Source organism: Pseudonaja textilis, chromosome 3 (genome assembly GCF_049901715.1).
Source record: "Pseudonaja textilis isolate UNSWEBS1 chromosome 3, rPseTex1.2, whole genome shotgun sequence".
In the NCBI taxonomy this organism is placed as follows: Eukaryota; Metazoa; Chordata; class Lepidosauria; order Squamata; family Elapidae; genus Pseudonaja; species Pseudonaja textilis.
In genome coordinates, this window is record NC_141992.1 from 59,215,707 (window position 1) to 59,237,461 (window position 21,755).

At 37.1% G+C, this 21,755-nt stretch overlaps 1 protein-coding gene across 1 annotated transcript in view; it reads right to left on the bottom strand.

Annotated features, from left to right (window-relative positions):
• Positions 1-21,755, bottom strand: part of BEND5 (BEN domain containing 5) — an 862,462-nt gene that overhangs the window by 132,504 nt on the left and 708,203 nt on the right. The window contains exon 9 of the mRNA XM_087929892.1: positions 15,150-15,261. Within this exon, the coding sequence (XP_087786018.1) occupies positions 15,150-15,261 (112 nt within the window). The remainder of the gene's footprint in view (positions 1-15,149; positions 15,262-21,755) is intronic.

The window sequence follows — 21,755 nt, forward strand, 5'->3', positions numbered from 1 at the left end:
TCCATCCATTACTTCTTGTCCTACCTTCAGGTGTAGATATTGGAACACTGCTATCATGTCACCCCAACCCTTCTTTTCAATAAACTAGACATATTTAATTCCAGCAACTGTTCTTTATATGTTTCAGCCTCTAGTACCCTAATCATCTTTGCTGCTTTTCTCTGTACTCTTTCTAGAGCAGAGGTCTTTAAACTTGACAGCTCTAAGACTTATGGACTTCAACTCCCAGAATTCCTCCTCCAGTCATGTTAGCTCAAGAATTCTGGGACTTGAAGTCCACAAGTCTTAAAGCTGTCAAATTTGAGGACCCTTGTTTTAGAGTCTCAACATCTTTTTTACATTATCATGACCCAAACTGGATGCAGTATTCCAAGTGTATCAAGACATTATAGAATGGTATCAATACTTTACATGATCTTGATTTTATCCTTCTGTTAATGCAGCCTAGGACTGAGTTGGCCTTTTTGGCAGCTGCAGCACACTGCTGGCTCATATTTAATCATAAAACTTTTAATGCTACAGTTGTTGGAAGTTCCCTGCACGAGAGGGGCAAGTTAGTGAAACATAGCTCTTCTCTTCAGTGAATGTCATTCCAAGAGCTTCATTAGGAAACACAATTGATAGCCTGCCATGTGATTACTTCCTAGCTCAAATGTGTACATAAATAAAGACACCCTCGGTGCTCTTTGTGGAGTCTTAATTGATTTTTTTAAACACAAAGTGGAAAATTACTTTTTTTTCCTGACACACAACCAAGTTCTCAATTTAATTTCCCAAAATGTTTTTGCCACTGCTGTTGCTACTACTGCTGCTGAATCCATTTAAATGGTAGCCAGATTTACAAGGGGGCTTTTGAGGTTGATTAAAATAACCTCAGTACTGAAAGGATTATATCTTACTATGCTTAGCATGTTGCTCTAGATTTATATATAATAAATATAATTTTATTTGCAACATCCTTATCTGTCTTTTGCAGATAATTGTAAGCTTCCTTTAAAAACTAAGATACAAGAATTTTGGCAATTGTTCTGGAGACCCCAAATACTATTTGGTACTAACTAATCTCTGGAGGTAAGGTGTCTAGATAGACTTTGTCCAATCTTTCTTTTCCTACTGTTAAAAGTGCTTCCATTACAGATATGAATACTCTTTGGTATATTATTAACCTTTAGATGAAAATGAAATAGAGTAACCCAAGTAGTGGGAATTATGTTTTTCTACAATCCTTTAAAGTAGCTTTTTTCTAGATATGAAAGACTGTTTGTATATTAACTCAGAAAAGCAGAAAGATTCTTTTTGTGTTATCTTCATGATATCTATGCAAAAAGTACATAATTAATTAAGGCTTTCTCTCATATAACTGATTTGTAAAAAAATATTTGGTTTGTTAAAAGATTCATATTTTTTTCCTGGCAGCACTGAGGTCAAAGTAAAAGGATAATCACATGTAAAAGAGGAAAATATGTCTTACATATACACTTTTATCATACAAAAAATATCACACAATACAGATATAGAAGTATCAGAAAGAAATGACTATGACTAAGATTATTGCTTACTGCTTTAGAAAAAAAAACTAGAATCCAAATTTCAAGATATTAACTTGTTTTTTTTTTAATTCTTATCTGATTTATCTTCTGTCTGTATGGATGTTCTAAAAAATAGCAAGAAGTTAGGAGTGCTGTTATGGAATATTTCGCACCTCTTTTACTCAAATTAATGTTTTCAGAATTGACCTCATCTAAATGGCATCTCTTTTCAACCAATTTGACAAAGCAGATATAAGTGAAAGAAAGCTATCTTGACTTTTCTTCTTCAGAAAAAAAAATAGTCTCCCTAATGGCACATTTGCAGCATAGATTTATAGTTTTTCATCTGTCTTTTGCTAGAGTTATGGAATGGGCTGTTTATTTCCTAGTATTATCTTATCCATTCGGAATGTCACTTCACTCTATTCTTTCAGTATCACTGAAAAGGTTTTTTTTTCTTTTTTCCAAGTTTCAGATTAACCATGTAACTGAATTAATTGAATGGAATGGACAAATAATATAATGCAGTAAGGTGAAATCAATTTTCCTTATGAATGTCCTTTAGGGACTTGAAATCTATTAATATTTAAAGTGAATATTGATTACAGAAGAGTCCTAAGTAGTGCGTGTCCATATATACAGTCTACCACGTATGTCGGGTCTGCCTTGCGATCTCTAGATCGGCCTTGATCGTGTCCATCCAGCGTTGCTTAGGTCTACCACGCGGTCTCGCTCCTCCAACAGTCACCTTCATTGCAGATTTGATGATAGATTTAGGGACTTGAAATCTATTAATATTTAAAGTGAATATTGATTACAGAAGAGTCCTAAGTAGTGCGTGTCCATATATACAGTTTTCTCAGACTAGTTTTTGTGAGCACTGCAGACTTATTTGACCACACAGCGGTCATCAAATGTCTAACCAGAGACAATGTGATACTTGACAAATAAAACAATAACAATTAAGCTAGCAAATGTATTTAGCTCCACATAAAAGCACATATTATTCCCATTCCAATAGCTAGAGCAGGTGAAATACAACAATGTGAGGAAAAGGGTCAAAGCTTCTAGGACCATTCTTCTTCTTCTTCTTCTTCTTCTTCTTCTTCTTCTTCTTCTTCTTCTTCTTCTTCTTCTTCTTCTTCTTCTTCTTCTTCTTCTTCTTCTTCTTCTTCTTCTTCTTCTTCTTCTTCTTCTCCTCCTCCTCCTCCTCCTCCTCCTCCTCCTCCTCCTCCTCCTCCTCCTCCCCTTCCTTTCCCTCCTCCTCCCCCTTCTCCTTGTCCTTCTGCATTGTTATAATAAATTCTTATGCTAAGCTATTTTTCCTTTTCAGGTGTTATTACAGAAGTTAAGGAGAATTTTCAGCCCTGGGCAAAACAGATTTTGTTTGTGTTGTTCTCTCTTCAGCTATAGGCAGCAGGGATAGCTTCAGAGTAATCAATTTGCAAGTTTTCAAAATAGGATTTACAGCCTTGTGGATCCAAATGCATCCACTTCCCTCCTCAGGAAGGCTCTCAATATTTACAGTGCATATAGTCTGAGAAAGTCATGTCAGAGCTCTTTTCCGTGACCTTTGAGAAATCATGGAGGATGGGTACAGTGCTAAAGGACTAGCTAGAGAAGGACAAACGTTGCTCTTTAAGAAAGATTGAAAAAAGGTCTCTGACCTAAAGGCCAATCAGTTTGATCTTAATACCAGCAAAGCATTGGAACAAATTATTAAGCGATCATTGTGTGACTTTTAAGAAAATAATCCATTGCTTGGCAAAAGCCAGTATTGGTATATAAAGAATAAATAATGTTTCTCCCAACTTGATCTGCTTTTGACACAGTTACTTTAGTTCAACATTGGAATGGTCACTGTACCTCTTAAGTCGGCAAAGCATTTCAGAGTTTCTATGAGATTCTGGCAGAGCAGATGGCAAGTGGTGGGCTGGATAAAAAGACTGGTTGAATTGTCATATTTAGCAAATATATGTCAATGTTTCTGCTTCAAACTGGAGGATAACACTGAATTCTGTTTTAGACTCTAACATAATCAGCATATTTACAAATAAGGTATTAGAAATATGATTACCAGATTTCAGGATGACATATAGGAAAAAGAATAAACACCTTTAAGTGAAAACATCAAAATTCAGTAGGATTTGGCAACATGGAACAATGAGGAGACACAGGCAAGATGAACTTCGATGAGGAGAAATGTGGTGTCCTATCTCTGAGCAGGAAAAATCAACGCATGATTATAAGATGGGTGGGATAGACCATACTGGGTAGCATTTGTAAAAGCATTTATATTTATATAAAGAATATGGGTTTATTTATTTATTTAATTTGTATGGCTTTGGGTAATTTACAACATTTATAAACAGTAATTCAATAAAAAAAAAGTTAAAACCAATACAGAAGCATCTAAAACACCAGGAACCACTTATAAAACCAAAATATACAGGATCTTGTGCCAAGCTCAACAAAGCCAATGTAAAAGCAGCCTAAGTTCCAAAGGGCAAATGCCAGAGCAGAAAAGAGTTCTGTTCCTGGGTCCTATCAGATGACACTTCTGCAGTGGATACTAAAACTGTAATGAAGGAAGTAAAGTGTCAAGATAAGTCATAGTTTATCTCAATTTTGCAACCAGTTCTGAGGAGCAAGTTTTAGAGGAAGGGTATTGAAAAAATGAAATGGCCTCATAGGACAATCACCAAAATAAAGAGCTTGAAAGAAAAACAAAACTCTAAGGCATTAGGTATGTATCACCTGGAGAAAACAGTCAGTGACATGATAACCTTTCTGAAGAGTTATCATGTTTAAAATCATTTCAGAAGACAAAAGAAGGAACAATGGTTTTAAAAACAGTGAAAAAATGTTGATTGGGCATCAAGAAAAAATATAGCAAGAAGAGTTGTTCAAGAATGGATGGCACTCAAGAAGTAGTAGACCTTGGAGACCTTCAAATAGAAGCTTGGATGATGATCTGTCTGTAATGCTGCTGTAGAAGATTTGGCGGGGGACATGATAGTAGATTTCAAAGTCCCTTCAAATCCTTCCTTTCCAGGTTTCTGTGACTTTATAAAATATCGGACTGCAAGCAAGTGTTGCTAAGTGATATCCATTACATCAACCAAGGGTATTTGCAGGGTGTGATTTAAAAAGTCAAGATGGCAACCATGACAGAATGACAAACCAAGTGGAGCTTTAATTGTATCATCACAACCACATCTTGGTTTTTTTTTTAAACTACACTCCGAGGAAACCCCTGACCTCAGTGGTGTCACCCTGTGCTTCTAGGGTAGAAAGGCTAAAATGGAAAAAAATGGAAAATGTCTACCTCATGCAAAGAAAGAATACTCCCTTAACCATGCAGTATTTAGTAAGAAATGCTCCCCTGCTCAACTGTATCCAGGTCAATGGATCTCTTGTCCAATAGCTCAATTAGATATTGTATGTTTCATACATCTGATGACCTATCTCCCAAGATAAGGTTAAAATAGCACATACAAAATAGGATTGAAAAGTAAAAGGATTCAAAGGGGATTACATTTTATTCTGAATTGGAGATAGCATTAAAAATGGTCAAATGCAAGATATGCTAATGAACAGATGTTAAGGAAATTGGTGAAATCTTCATTCACATAGAAAAATAATAATAAATACTTTTAGACCCTATTCCATTTTCCACTTCTGCCTGTTAGCTGCCTGCTAGCTGAATTCATAAGATTGCAATCTAATACACGGGAGTAACCCATGATGAATTCATTTTGATTTCTTAGGAGACAGGAATAGGATTGCAATGCATTTGGGCTGTTTTAATCACCTGTAAACCATGTAAAATTTAAAACTGAAAGAAACAGCTTCTTCCCCTTCAATGGCAATGGATTTCCTTTTTGTACTGTCTGTATACATTTTCCTAGTCTCTCCCCAGTCTTTTGTGCCAATGCCATCTCCCCTCTGTTGTTACTCAAGTTTCCTTTAAACAGGATGTGCTGCCATGCAGTTCTGGGTCTATTTTCTTATTGCAGTAGAAGAATTGAAGATCCTTTCTCCCATGCCGAGGTTACCATAAATCAGACTGAATACATGTAATACATATACTGTAAATCACCAGAAAAGAAGTGGGAACAAAACAAAGATATAATTTCAAGTGATGCAGTCAGTATCCCATGTACTTAGATTTTGATTGATGAGGCCTCCCATTCACAAGCTACCTACTGTTTGGTCATAGTCCAAATGGTGAATGAGAGACTTCTGGAATAAGCCAGATGACACAGTTGTCAGAACTTGCTATTCTGTGCAAAACATAAATTTTTCTACCTTTTTGCTTTAAAAAAAAAAATCCTTTACCCTATACTTTTGATGAAGGCCTATTGAGTTATTGACTGATAAAAGGAGAAACATTAGGTTGATTGTTTTCTCTTTCTGTACTCCATTTATTTGCTGCAATTAAAAGCTGCAAGGCAACCGTTTCTAATCTAATGCCTTTCAGATAACGTGCAACTAAAACTAATAGAATCCCCCGCCAATATAGCCAATTTGCTCCAATTTTTCTGTAGGGTCATGGATTGAAAAAGACCAGTCATTAGAAACTATGCTTTTTAATCTTGCTAGATTTTTCATTTCAGAGATTTTATCTAGCGTACCCAGCTTACTTTCATGTGAAATTTCCTACCATGCAGAAATTGTGCTTTTTTTTGGGGGGAATTCAACGTATGTTTAATGTTTGGGTAATCCAGCAAAACTGATTGATTCATTCATCAATATTCAAAATGGTTATATGTTCTTTGCAGCTTTGAAATAACCAAACAGTTTGGAATGGAAAAAGGGGAGGAAGCTCTATTAGGCAGAAAACAATTGCTGTTAATCAGCAAAAATGTTAGATGAAACGATACCACTTGTAGACTCAGAGAACAGAGAACTCAGGTCTACAGTTTAGACCAATGTTTCCCCCCAAGTCTATTATTATATTTTATTCATCCACTGCACAGTTTCACGTGGATGGCTATGTTAATAGCATCATTTCAAGAGTGGAAGCAGAGCCTGAAAATCAACACAATTTGCTGCCCTGACAAGAAGAAAATTTATGTTAAATCCCAGTAGGATATCTGCAATCATGAGACCAGTGTTTTATTTTTCTGTTTGAATTGTATGGTGGTAAACAGTTATTCAGCAAAAGCGTGAGATAATTTGGGAAACATGATCATTTGAGGTGGGCTATGGTTGCAAACTGAAGGTCACCCAAACAGAAGTCATTGGACTAGTTTTCTCATAGAATCTGATACTTCTCCTGAAACACTCCTTCAATCAAATAAATGGCAGAGCCACTGTTCAAGTAAATATATATAAATATATTTAAAAAATTATGAGTATTTTCTCTGTGGTAACTGTTGAGGTAATTCCCTGTTAGGAAAATGAGTGCATACAGGGAAACGTAATGAGAGTGGTGAAGAATAACACACAACTAGCACACAGATACACTGTATAGCAAAATGTAGGTTTTTACTTTCAGTAAAACGGTTAAGCAAAGTTCAACAAAACAGTCCAAGACATTCACAGTTAAAGCAGTCAGGTTTTAGTCCAGGAATAATCCAAATAACAAAGTCGAGTATCAAAAACAGTTCAGTAACAGACTTACATCAAACCCAAGAATAACAGCCAATAGGGAAAAAGGCAACACTCTCCAGAAAAGGACAACAGAACAGGAACTAAACAACCCAGGTTTCTGGCTCCATCTTATGGCCGTTTGAGGAACCACACCCAATTACAGTTTTAGCATTCCCTTAAAGAGACAGTCTTAAAATGTCTATCCTGGTTTATATATTTTCCAACCCAGCTATTAGGTGACTTACATTCCTAACATTAACAATGGTGTTCAGAGTAAATTCAATGTTTATGTGATTATAAAATCTGGATTTAATTTGAAAGACTCCTCAGATCTCTGCTTTCACAATTTTGTCACAAGGAAATTTTGGCCCCATGGTTTTTCCCATGTCACTCAAGAAAATTAAGACAAAATGACCTAAATTTTGCAAATATTTTTCCTTTACCTAAGTTATTCTTTTTGTTCATTTTTTAAACTTATCTGGATCATGGAAGGGTCAGAAAGTTGACTCTATCTGTTCCAATGCTATCATCGGCCATATTTAATGAGGGTCTCAGTCCAGCTGCCACAAGAAATGCACTCCTATCATTATGGGGGACTTCTGGAGAAGAAATCAAGAACTGAAGACACTTCTGCAGATAGTGGAACTGATAACAGTAGAATAAAGAACTGGTGAATAGACCAGTTCTATTCTTCCCGAGACAAGGAGAGGACTTAAGATTGTCCACAAGTGCTCCTTGTGAGGAGATCATAAGATAGTAGTCTCTAGTGCAGTGGTGGTATTCAAAATGTTTTACTATTGGTTCTGTGGGTGTGGCTTGGTGGGTGTGGCTTGGTAGGCACGGCAGGGGAAGGATACTGTAACATCTCCATTCCCTCCCCACCCCAGGGCAAGGATCCTGAAAAATCCCATTCTCTCCCCACCCCACTAACCTGCTTTCCAGCTCCGTTCTCCTGTGCAGGGCAACAAAAGAAGACCCAGCCGATCAGCTGGGACTTGGGAGGCAGAGAATAGATGGGAGCAGGGACAGTCAGAGGTGGTATTTGCTGGTTCTCCAAACTACTCAAAATTTCCGCTACCAGTTCTCCAGAACTGATCAGAACCTGCTGAATACCACCCCTGCTCTAGTGGATTTAATGCTCTGGGAATAACCATCTTGTTGAAAACATGTTTGGTATCTTCAATAGGACGCTAAGTTTGCAAACTCTCTTTTCTAATCACTTCAAAAATTGTTTGTTAACTGCTTTTCAGCTCTTAGAACCTTTGGACTGAGGAGTTTCTGTCAATTCTTAGCAAAAGAACTTTTAACCAGACATTTAAGAATCAATGTGTGATTAAGTTGTGCTCCAAGTACCATCTGATGTTGTAGCTTGTAGCACAATTTTCATAAAATTCAACATGGAATGGCAATTCAACAGATACAATGTTTAATGTAATTGCATGGATTCCATTCAGGTTGTATGAAGCTGGATACCATCTATGTGCAAAAAAGAACAAACGCGTCCACTTAAAGGCTACAAATGTCTTTTAATGGGCAATAACTACTGTGAATTTATCGTCTTGATATTCAGATGACTATGAATGAATCTTTTAAGCATTACCTGATACCTTACCCCATGACATAGATGATAGAAAAAGTAAGACAGTGAAAAAGACTTACTGGATACAAGCCCAGACATTAGCAAATGTTGGGTGGAGTTAAAGAGAATGAAATATAATAGGAGGCATTCTACTTTGCACTGTGAAGTCTGTGAATCAACTCTAAGATATCATACCAGCATTGAATACACTCAAATCCTGGAAAGTATGCTTCCATAGTAAATAAGGAAGATACTGGATTACTAAAAAAAAAAATTGAATTTTCCAGGAGGCCTACAGAATATGATGTGCTAGCAGTCTGTCTTGTCATCTTTCTCTAGTATCCTCTACTTTACAAATACTATACTTCCCCTGCTTTCTGTTTGCATTTCACTTTATGCCTCTTGTAATGCCCAGTAAAAAATACTGCAAAGCCATCTTGTGCAGATAGAAGAAACCAACCTGAAACAAAGAACATGAACACTTGCTCCAAACTAGAAATTTTGCAAAGTTACAGGAACTCAACAATAAAGAAACAGAAGCATTTTAAATGGTTTGGCAAGAGTCTATTGGATTAAAATTCTTTTCCTGATGATTGTTATCATGATGGTGAATCTTGGCATGAAAACAGACACAAGCAGAGAGTGCCAGGAAATTTGGGGGGGTTGTGACTGGATTTGTGGCAGAAAGCATTTCTCAGAATAAAAGGAGATGCCAGGGGAAAACTCGGAATGGAGAATGCAGAGGGAAGAACAAGATAGGATCAATTTCGTTCCCAGTGATGGCAGACCTTTCATATTAGGAAAATCCCTATGTGGGAAAATCTAGATCGAAGGTGTGCCATATATTGTTTAGTGGAAAATATGCTAAGTAGAGAAAAAGCTGCAGTTCAACTAGCTTAGCTAAAATAAATCTACAGTATCTGCATAATTTTGTTGAGATTTACTTGTTCCCTAGGGTTTCACCATTAATTTTATTTTGAAAATAAAAGATTACACTACATAACAGAGGCAAATCACTTACTGTTTGGAAAGTAATCCAGCAATGTTTACACAGAATGTTTATTCCACTGCAGTCGGGCCTGAACATGTGTTCATGCAAGTTGTGCTAATTAGAATACATTTGATGAATTATGTTTTTAATCCTTGGTATAACTAATGGGACATTGAAATAGCAATCTAGCTCCTGGCTATCTGGGAGCAAGTTCCACCAAATTCAGTGGCTTTTCCTCAGAAGACAATATATACATAAGATTGAACTGTGAAATATTCTTCTTAGACTTGTTTTCAACAACATTGATCTCACTTAACTCTTTAACAATAGTAGTGAAATATTTTATCCTTGGTTATAATCTTGATGGGGATCTACCAAAAAAAACCTCAGAAGAATCTGATCAGAAGAATACATAACCAGAGTCTTTATCTCTTAGAACATAGAATAATAGAGCTGGAAGGGACTTTGGAGGTCTTCTAGTCCAACTCCCTACTCAAGCAGAAGACCCCATATCATTTCAGAGAAATGGTTGTCCAATCTCTTTTTGAAAGTCTGCAGTGATGGAACATCCACAACTACTTAAGGCAAGTTATTCCATTGGTTAATTGGTCTCACCATTAGGAAATTTCTCCTTAGTTCTAGCTAGAGTGCAGTGGTGAGAATGCAGTACTGCAGGCTACTTCTGCCAGCTGCCAGAAGTTTAGCAGTTTGAATCTCACTGGCTCAAAGTTGACTCAGACTTCCATTCTTCCAAGGTTGGTAAAATGAGGACCGATTGTTGGAGGTAATATGCTAACTCTGTAAATCACCTAGAGAGGGCTGTAAAGCACTGTGAAGTGGTATATAAATCTACAATAAGTGCTATTTCTATAGAACTATTGCTTCTCTCCTTTGTTAGTGTCCAACCATTGTTTCTTATCTTGGTTATTAGTGCTTTGGAAAATAGTTGGACCCCCTTGTCTTTGTACAAGTCCCTCAACTATCACATCACTGTCCTCCCTAGTCCTTCTTTTCATTAGACTAGACATACCCAATTCATGTAATTGTTCTTCATACTTTTTAGCCTCCAGTCCCCTAATCATCTTTGTTAGTCTTTTCTGCACTCTTTCCAGATTCTCAACATTTTTTATTTTTTGTATTGTGGTGACCAGAACTGGATGCGATATTCCATGATCTTATGAAGGCTTCAATACAGACACGCACACACAAACACAAGCACATAGACAGAAACAGACAGACAACCCCCCTGCAAAGCATAAGAGCAACTGCAGTACCTCTACTAATGTTCTCAAACATAACCACCAGATTTAATATTGCAGAAGGGGGAAATTATTGAACAAACTGGGGGGTGGGGGGGAATTTAAATCACATTTACTATATTTAGTTTATTTGATTATAATTAAGTTTAAACATAAACAGTGCACCACAATTTAGGGGAATGTGATCTTTGGAACACCATGCAATTTGTGCTCCTTGACCTGACAAAAATGATGTACTTCTGCTGTCCTTACTCTGCTTCATTTCATTTATTGTTCTCTAGTCTCTTAATCAAGGGCCTTTGTGGAGAGGCTCAATAAAGTCAGGTTAGTACTTGCAACCACAAATGGAAGTTCTGCTTCCTTTTAATATGTGGTTGCAGCTGCCACCTTGACTTTTTTTTTAAATGTCCCTAGATTCTTATGCCCTTAGCGCTAGCCCCATATTTGCACTGCAGCTCTGCCATCTTAACAATAAACAGCAATCTCTATTTCTGGAACAGCCACAAAATTAACCATATGTGTTTGTTTACTTACATTGTGTGTATGTATAATCAGATGCAGTAATATCTAGCACAGACACATACACATGAAAAAATGGAATAGCAACATGTGCTTCAATATGCTATCATTCCCTGAAAGGAAAAGCTGTCACTGAGAAATGGAATATAGATATTTTTATTCAACAAGAGCCTTCTATCAAATCCAAATACCCTCCTTAGTAAATGCTGTTACTTATGTTATATTTTCAAATTGACTTCTTTTTGTGAAAATAGGTTTTTCTTAGGTCATGTACTCAGTAAACCTTTTGGACTTCGATGCCATATATTCACTAAATGTCTGTCTTCTACTCTTCCTCTTTTCTTAATCCATTTTCCTAGATTAGCAGCAACTGCATCTAGGGGTTGCATGCAGGGGTGGGATACAACAGGGTTAACTACCGGTTCAGAATTTACGAGGTTCAGTGATTTATGATGTACTTCCCTGCATGCTGCGAGCTGTGTGCCTGTAAATTGTCATCAGCACGCTGCGTGCAGAGAAGCAGCCTTTGAAACAGCCCTCTTTTCCTGCTTTTTTAACTGCAGCTGTGCCTCGTTCGACAGCTGAAGTTGAAAAATCAGGAAATAAAAATCAGGTAAGAGCCCGGATGGGCGGGTGGGCAAAAACATCAGCAGACATAGAACCGGTTCTATGTCTGCTGCTCTTTAGAGCTACCGGTTCTACAGAGGTGGACAGAACCGGTAGAAACCCACCCCTGGTTGCATGTGTGAATGAATGATATCTATAACTGTTTAAATAATGTTTGCAAATGCCATTTTTCTTCAGTTTTCAAATTTCATATAGCAACATTCCCTTAACATACCACTAAATAACATTGTTTGATATTGTACAATTAGTCCTCGACAATCTAGAGGAAAAAAAAATGGGTTAGAGGTGACATGATAGCAGCATTCCAGTATTTGAGGGGCTGTCACAAAGAGGAGGGGGTCAATTTATTTTCCAAAGCATCAGAAAGCAAGACAAAAAACAATGGATGGAAACTACTCAAGGAGAGAAGCAACCTGGAATTAAGGAGAAACTTCCTAACAGTGAGGACAATTAACCAGTGGAACTGCTTGCCACGAGAAGTTCTGGGCGCTCCAACACTGCAGGTTTTAAAGAAAAGACTGGACAGCCACTTGTCTGATATGGTATAGAATCTCCTGCTTGAGAATGGCTAGAAAGATCTCCAAGATCCCTTCCAACCCTGTTCTGATTGAAGATTGAGCCCAAAATTCACGTTGTTAAGTGAATCATTTGTTAAGTGGGTTTTGCTCCATTTTACAACTTTTCTTGCCATTGTTGTTAAGTGAATCATTGCAATTGTTAAGTTTTTAAGTGAATCTGGCTTCCCATTAAGTTCTGTTGCTAGAAAGTCACAAAAGTTGAGCACGTAACACCAGGGAACTGCAACCATCATAAATATGAGCCAGTTGCCAAGCATCTGAATTCTGATCATGTGACTATGGGGATGCTGCAGCGGTCGTAAGTGTAAAAAATGGTCGTAAGTCACTTTTTTCAGGGCTGTTGTAATTTTGAAGGTCATTAAATGAACTGTTATAAGTCAAGGACTACCTGTTTCACTAAAGCTATTCCTCTCACAGTGACCCAGTGCCCACTACAACTAGAATATTATTAAATCAACTATGTTGAATTCAGATCATGTATTAACTGCTGTCGTTATGTATCTATTCTCAGGCTAACCAAGTTGCTTTCCAACACTTGCTGAAATAGGATGGAAACAGCTATTTTCTTTGAGGCAATAATTATTGAAGGTGGTGCCCTAAAATTGTGAAAGTATTAGTATAATAAATATTCGATGTAATGTATAACAAATATTCTTGCAGAATCTGGCATATTAGTGAATTATCGCAAATATGTCATGTATGTGACATGAAAGAGAGGGAAAGCCTGAAATACCTGGGGAGTTATCATCTATAAAAGTAATTAATTTAAATAAATTAAGATGATACTCTTTTTTAAAAATGCTGGTTCAACTAGTTTCTTTATTTTGACATGTCCTCTTTGTGGAGTCAGTCTTTCAGTCAAGTTACAAATGTAGCTCTCCTCCTGAAAAGCTTGGGCGTCCCAAGAGGATCACTACTCTCTCCCGCTGCCTTGTTTTAAACATCCATGGAAGATTTGCCTGTCCTCTTGGGTATATGTAAGATAACAACTGCCCCAATACCAGGCTGCCTTTGGTCTGCCTTTTAATTGAGCTTCTAATAAGAGATTAACAGATAATCAGAGTTGGGAGGACCTTGTAGGTCATCTAGTCCAACCCCCTGCCCAAGCGGGAGACCCTACACCATTTCTGACAAATGGCATTCCAATCTCTTCTTGAAAGTCTCAAGTGATGATGCTCCCACAACTTCTGAGGGCAAACTGTTACATTGGTTGATTGTTCTCACTGTCAGAAAGTTTCTCCTTATTTCCAGGTTAAATCTTTCCTTGTTCAGTTTCCATCCATTATTCCTTGTCTGGCCTACAGGTGCTTTAGAAAATAGCTTGACCTCATCCTCTCTGTGGCAGCCCCTCAAATATTGGAAGACTGCTATCATGTCTCCCCTGGTCCTTCTCTTTACTAGACTAGCCAAGCCCAGTTCCTGTAACCGTTCTTTATATGTGTTAGTCTCCGGTCCCCTAATCATCCTGGTTGCTCTTCTCTGTACGCTTTCTAGAGTCTCAACATCTTTTTTATAATGTGGTGATCAAAACTGGATGTACCACTCTAGGTGTGGTCTCACTAAAGCTTTATAGAGTGGTATTAGTACCTCACTTGATCTCGATTGTATCCCTCTGTTAATGCAACTTAAGGTTGCATTAGCTTTTTTGGCTGCTGCTTCACACTGCTGGTTCATATTTAGCTAGTTGTCCACTAAGACTCCAAGATCCCTCTCACAGTTACTGCTATTGAGCCTGGTTTCACCCAGTTTATATGTGTACTTTTGGTTTTTCTTGCCTAAGTGTAAGGCTTTACTTTTCTCTACATTGAATTTCATTTTGTCAGATAGAGTGTTCTAGTCTGTCAAGATCCATCTGGATCTTGACCCTATCTCCTTGGGTGTTAGCTATTTCTGTCAGCTTAGTATCATCTGCAAAATTGGTAAATTCCCCTTCTATTCCCTCATCTAAGTTCTTAATGAAGATATTGAAGAGTATTGGGCCTAAGACGGAACCTTAGACAGAAGCTTGATTGTCAACTGTTGCACTCCCTAGTTTTTATGTTGTTTTGGTCTGGAACAGGGACAACACCTAGTCTATCTTGAAGAATCTTGAAGGGTCTGAACTAGGTTAGTATCCAAATGGAGGCTGTAAGCAAATCTCACAGATGTAGGCTGAATATTTTTTTAAAAATGGAAAAGAGTAATGGCAAATGACTTGCATATTATTGCTAAGAAAATAAATGGATGGGTCCATGAAATCACAAAAAAGCAAGCTTGACTCAAAGGAGCCTGGGTTTCCTTGTGGTGAAAAGTGGAATAAAAATAATAATGGAAAGACTCAGGAAAGTCAAAAGAGCAGCAGGGTTCTATAAAACATGTTCAATGAAAAATCCAGAATCCTTGTCACAAATACTGAGAGCAACCTTAAATCAACATTTGTCAATTGGTGGATAAAAGAGAAGTTATTTTATATTTCCACTGTCCACTCACCGGATTGTTGTGCATCTGAATAATTAGTTGCTTTACACCATTCAGTGTAGGATGAGCCCAAGGAGAGGGATCTACCCAGTGCCGATTTAAATCAAAGCCCATCAAGGAACACCTATGAAAATAAAGACCAGGCAATCAGATCCCAACATATTGTACATGATATAGTGCAAAGCTGACTGTGTCACGCCTTATGCTCACCACTCTTGGTCAATTCAGTCATAATGACTGGAATCATTAAGTTATAAATTATGGTTTACAAATTACACATTGCAAAAATACATTAACATTGTTTGTTTAATCTTGACTTAGCATGATGTGTATATCTCTCTGATTGTCATCCTATTATATTGTATTTTATTTTATTGTATTGTATTGCATTGCATTGCATTGTATTGCATTGCATTGCATTGTATTATATTACATTACATTATATTATTATATTATATAAAATATAAATTAAAAAAGGAGTGAATCCCACAAGCTGATACAGGAATAAGAGAGAATAAACCAACATATTGTCCAGCTAGAAGGAGAAAATGGTGAATACAGAGAGCAATATCAAATATTAAAATTATTGTTAATTTTATTAATATTAAAAGAAAAATTAAACAGTTTGTAATCCACAAAACAATTAAGAAAGCCTTCCTGAATGGGAAATAGTTTGTAAAACAACTCATACCTCATTAAAATGCTTAACCTCAAGTTGCAGTATTAAAGCTACTTACCATACAGGAAGACACAATGAAATAATATATATTTGTGAATACATGTAGAAAACTTTACTGTTTAAATATCAGTGGCCAACCTATAACACTGGGGTAATAATCCATAATTCTGGGTAGAAACTGGAAGTCAACACCCAGCTATATCAACATGGAAGATTTGTCCCAACAGCATTGCACTACTGTTTATTCTCAAATCAGAAACATGCACACAAGGCCACTCCAAAGTTGAGAGAATAAATTGCAAAAATTAAATTGGCCACTTAATGGCAATAGGTATAGAATCTTTGTCTCTTTACTGCTTATCTAGTGGTCATATGAATTTTTGAAGCCTGAATATGGTATTCACAAAGAGTTTTATGGACTCTTATTAGACTCTTGGACTCTTATATTGGACTCTGATTAGAAAGATAGGCTTTCTAATAGAGGGGTGGGATTCAAATATTTTAGCAACCAGTTCTGTGAGCATGGCTTAGTTGGTGGGCATGGCTTGGTGATCATGTTATTGGTGGGTGTGGCCAACTCAATATTACTCACATCGAGGCACGCATCTCCTCGCCTGGGCTCTCATGACTGTGGGGATGCTGCAACAGTTGTAAGTGTGAAAAATGGTCATAAGTCACTTTTTTCAGTGCCATTGTAACTTTGAATGGTCACTCCACACAAGCAAAGTACCAGCAAGGGAGGAGGAAAAAACTCCAGAGAGGTTCCTGAAGACAGGAAGTCTAGTCCTGCCAAGAATGTAAATAAGGGTTAATGGAGAGGCAGTTTCTGTAAGCAACACCATAATGTTTCCTTCCTGCCTTCCTTAGAGAATTAGACCAGTAATTTCTTCTAACAACCGGTTCTCCAAACTGCTTAGAATGTTAACAACCAGTTCTAGAGAATAGGTGAAAACCTGTAGAATCCCACCCCTGGCTTCTACTGATCTAAAACCGATTGGTGACTGGGATTTTAGGAAGAAATCTAGTAATGCTGAAGACTAAGAGAAGATATGATCAGCCAACATAAAACTATAGATTTGTGTCCATGCAGCCCTCAAGCTTCTTTCTACTCTGCATAGGCATAAATAGATTGTACAAATGTGACAGTACGAAAGTTATATTGTTGTTTCAGGTGTAAGATTCCTTTAAGATTGTTATAAATGAACATTGAAGAAGAGTTGAACCTATGACTGCAAAAGTTACATCTGAAACAATCTTGTACAGTGACAAGGTGCATGTATACTCTGCACTTATGTATAAAATGCCCTGTAAGAAGCAATTCTTAGACTCCGCTCTCTAGGTATCATTTTCTCTTGAAAGGACCCTCAGTTGCTTGCTATTGTTGATCTAATAACATGCCTGAAGATGTGATTTATTTTTAGTTTGCTTATTTTTCTTACTATCCTGCCTGGCTTTCAAGAGTATTCAATCAACAGAAAATCACCAGAACCTCTGACTTTTCTTCTTTTGATTCCCCTGCCTTTTATTTCTTCTACCTACTATATGCCTTAGGAGTTTTTTATAGACCTATTCCCTGAAAGTGAGTGAGATGGGGAAGAATGGACTAAAGGACTTAAAGAAATCCTTTTTCATGGCCATGATTTATTACAAAAAAACCTGTACAGACTCTTCATCTGCTTTGTGAGGAAATGCCAGTTCATTGGATCAGTACCTGGTGAATGCGTAGATAATATCTTACAACCCCCACCCACCCCCAAGTACAAATCCACAACAGCACTAGTATTAAGGCTTGGAATTTCAAACTAAATAAGGAGACAGAGGAAGGAAGACACCCAATATTCTCTGAAGGGGACAGAACTCTATATTGCTGTATTTCAAGTTCTGCTGGATGGGTGATAAATATATAACTTATAGTAGCAAAAGACATTGGATGGAATAAAAGAAAATAAAAATGAAATAAACTGTTTCAACTCCTACCCTCAAAACAACGCTATAGAGCACTGCACACCAAAACAACGAGACACAAGAACAATTTTTTCCCCGAATGCCATCACTCTGCTAAACAAATAATTCCAACATTGTCAAACTATTTACTAAGTCTGCATTACTATTACTATTAATCTTCCCATCCTTCCTTTCACCCATCTCCTCCCACTTATGATTGTATGACTGTAACTTTTGTTGCTTGAATCCTTATGATTTTTATCGATTGTTTCCTAGTATGATTTGATTGCTATTACCCTATGACTATGTTGTACCTTATGATTGTATTGTTCCTTATGATTCTTGATGAATGTACCTTTTCTTTATGTATAGTGAGAGTATTTACACCAAGACAAATTCCTTGTGTGTCCAATCACACTTGGCCAATAAAGAATTCTATTCTATTCTAAAATAATACCTATAAGACTATGTATAGTATTTTCTTCATTAAAACATCAATCTATTATTTGTAATAATCTTTTCTGAAGCTATTGATTGCAGGGACATTGGCCACTTTAGAGCAGGGATTATTTTGACATTCACTCTCAGAAATAATATGCATTTTGCACAATCTCTTTGAATTTCTACCAGCCATTAGTAAATGATATGTTATTCAAGGATAGGAAGGTCACAAGATGCCTGCCTATTGGTCCATATCAAAGTTGTAATACTTTCCAGACAAGTGAACCCAGGGCTGAAACTCAGCTCCATCAATTTGTATCATATAATCATGTCCCCAAATCACTATGTCTAGAGCTCACACTTGCATTTCTATGAATAATCTGTGAATAAGGCTGTGTTGGTTCAAAGGTCACTAGAGAAATAGAATATTTCTTTATTCACTTGTCCTATTCTTGGTTCAAAGTCTTCTGCTTTATAAGCTCTGCTCTGATATGCAGTTCAGAAACGTAGTTGTGTTATATGGAAAAGAAGATACTGCCCATCAAAAAGAGCGATTTTAAAATTTGAGCCTTTTCTTTGTCTCATTATTTCCACTGCATTCACTTAGAAGTTGTAAGAAGTTTTGTGGAAGTCTTACCATCTGGCTGTCTTAACAACAATGCTTTCTTTCACAAAGAATTATGTGAAGAAATTAGGAGATTTGTATAGAGAATTAATCTCCCCAGAGTCTACCCCAAGTAGTTAATTCCAGTCTACTCAGAGAGACAGTAATTTTTTGACAGTTTTTAAAAAATGCATTTCCCCTGCAGATTTCATTCTGTTCTGCTGAAACAAAAATGTTATATGGATTTTTTTAAATGTAAAGGGACGTTGCTCAGATGTCCTGCACTGACTTTTATTCAATTTGCCACAATGTCTCTACTTAAAATGTTCTAAATTTCCTGCAGATCCTATTATACTCTGTTTTGGAAAAGTAATGAAACCAAAACAGTCATTTTTTTTCCAGGCTAGATAATGAGAATCCAAGGCTCCAAACTTTGAAAATGACATGCTAGAATTCAGATGAGTTGGGATGAGTTATTAAAGTGAAATTTCAAGGTGGAGAATCTGGCCTTGTAATAAGTCAGGCAGGCCTTGCCCAACTTTATTTCACAGATGTTGTCACGTGTTCAGGTTAAATTCACATCTAATTTCTTGTTATTGTGTGGTCTCTTTATTTACTACTTTAGCCAGACTATAGTGGGATTTAAATCATTTGTAATGAACCTCTATATGGAATGGATCCCAGTGCTATTGTGTGCTTTTCACAGCATTGCTGAGATCTGATAGTTGCTTGTAAAGAGGCAGCCAGTAATGCTACTACAGCATGCCTTATGCATTGTATATAAAAAGCTTTAATTGCAACCAGCAGAAGTGGAGCCCCATTGTAAGACCATTTTAAAACCATCCAAAGTCCATCTGTGAGAATATCCTGTTACCTCTTTCCTGAACTGCCAAGAGATTTTCAGAAGCAAGTGATGAACAAGCTAGTTAGCTTTGCTCCACGTTCCAAAAGTAAACTTCTACTTCAGTTCCTACAGAATAAACAATGATTTTTACCACAGCAGTTAAGTGGTATTTCAGTAATAAGTCTCTTGGTTAGATTTTTCATTGTGCCTTTTATGCAATTCAAATCCCCAAGACACGAGGCATGGCATTTGGTTGTTTTTTAGCCAACCATTTTCCTTATGTAAAATTATATATCTAAAAGAGTTCACAAAAGACAATTTCATAAAACAAAGGCAGAGTGGACAGAACAGCATTAGCTGCTGAAGACCACATGGTGGAGTAGAAGTTTGTAGAATGAGCTTTAAACAGTATATGATACTTAACACAAAAAAAGCTTCCATTTTCTCCTGTTAACTATAAACAAAGCTGTAGCAATGTTTATCTTCCTCTCATGTGCTTGCTTATTCCTTCTCTTAACTTAGGGGAGAACTCATGTTTACACAGGGTGGAATTGTCTCATTTTGCAGCATATACAACATTACTTTGCAATCAGCAAGAAGTACTTTGATTCCATAGTTGGAACTAACAGGAAACGAAGGCATTTGTTTCTTTTTGATGCAATTAATCCTCGGGTATCCAAAAAAAGAGAGGCATTTAGCATAATCATAGAATAAGTACCACCAATTAAAATTTCTATATTCTTTGTATCAATATCTAACTCAGGAAAATCAATCTCAGTTTTCAGCATCATTACTAGGTACTATGGTAAATATGGCAAGAAAAAAAATAAATGGATCATTCGAAAGCTGAGTAGCACCCCGGAATGGGTCCCCAATTATATCTTAAAAGGCTGAAGGAATTCAGCATCTGAATGCAGGGATCTGAATATAAGATTTAATGCATATACCACTACAGGCATGTATACAGAGATGCAATGAAACTGAAAACACTGCTCAGTGAAGGTATATCTGTAGGGAGAAGTCAAAAAGACAAAATGGCAGCTGTGAACTTGTGATCAAAGGCTCTCCCCTTTTTATATGTATTGCAGACAAAGGATTTGATTACATAGTTGCTGCCAACATCCTGATTTCCTTAACTTCCATCTGTGGGTGCACCTGCATATGGTCCCAGAATCACAGATCTCAAGACAATAACATCACATCTGGAGTGGACTTAGCAAGGTGGCCTACTTTATTTCCATAATGTCAGCCTATACCTAATAAGAACATCTATACTAAATTAAACAAACAAACAAACCCAGGCATTATTACATGCAAACTTCACTGATTATCTATTCATTTCTAGACTCTTTAAAGTACCACTTTAACTTGGGATCTCTACATCATATATGCACAATTCTCTAGCAATAGGCCAAGGTAGTTCTCTTTTGCATGGTCTATGACAGTGGCCCCCAACCTTTTGGGCACCAGGGACTGGTTCCACAGAATAAGGCTTTTCCGCAGACTGGAGGAGCTATGGTTTTGCTTGCTGTCTGCACCCTGTGGATGGGGCTTCGCAAGGCGTGGACCAGTGGTCTACGAGATCCTCTTAGCTTCTACAGCTGAATTTTAGCTGCACTAAAGACCTCAATTAACCTCGTCTCAGTACCATTCCTGTCTTTCCAACTACGTACACAAAATAGTTCTTGTTCTTTCCTATGTTCTTCCTCACTGCCTTCCCCCTAAATTGTTTTCCCTTGCCTCTAATATATTTTGAATCAATGTGAAAAGTCTGTCTCCCCCTTTTCCTCCTCCTCTTCCTGACTACTGCTTAGCTTACAATAACTGCCATGTTTCCTGTTCCAGACTAATTTCTTGTTCAGGACCTCAGGATAAATATGACTTCCAGAATGTACACTGGATTCCAAAATCATTATAGAATGAGTAGAAATTAATAACTTGCTGGGCGAGGGGTGGAGATTCAAACTCTTTTCCTCCCTTCCTACTTCAGCTGCCTCTGTCCTTTCAATTTATTATTCCCTTTTCTTGAAGTGGGCAGGAAGTTTTTATGTGCATTGGTGTGTGTTTGTAACAGTTTCCTTCCTTGCTTTTTTTGTGATCAGCTGC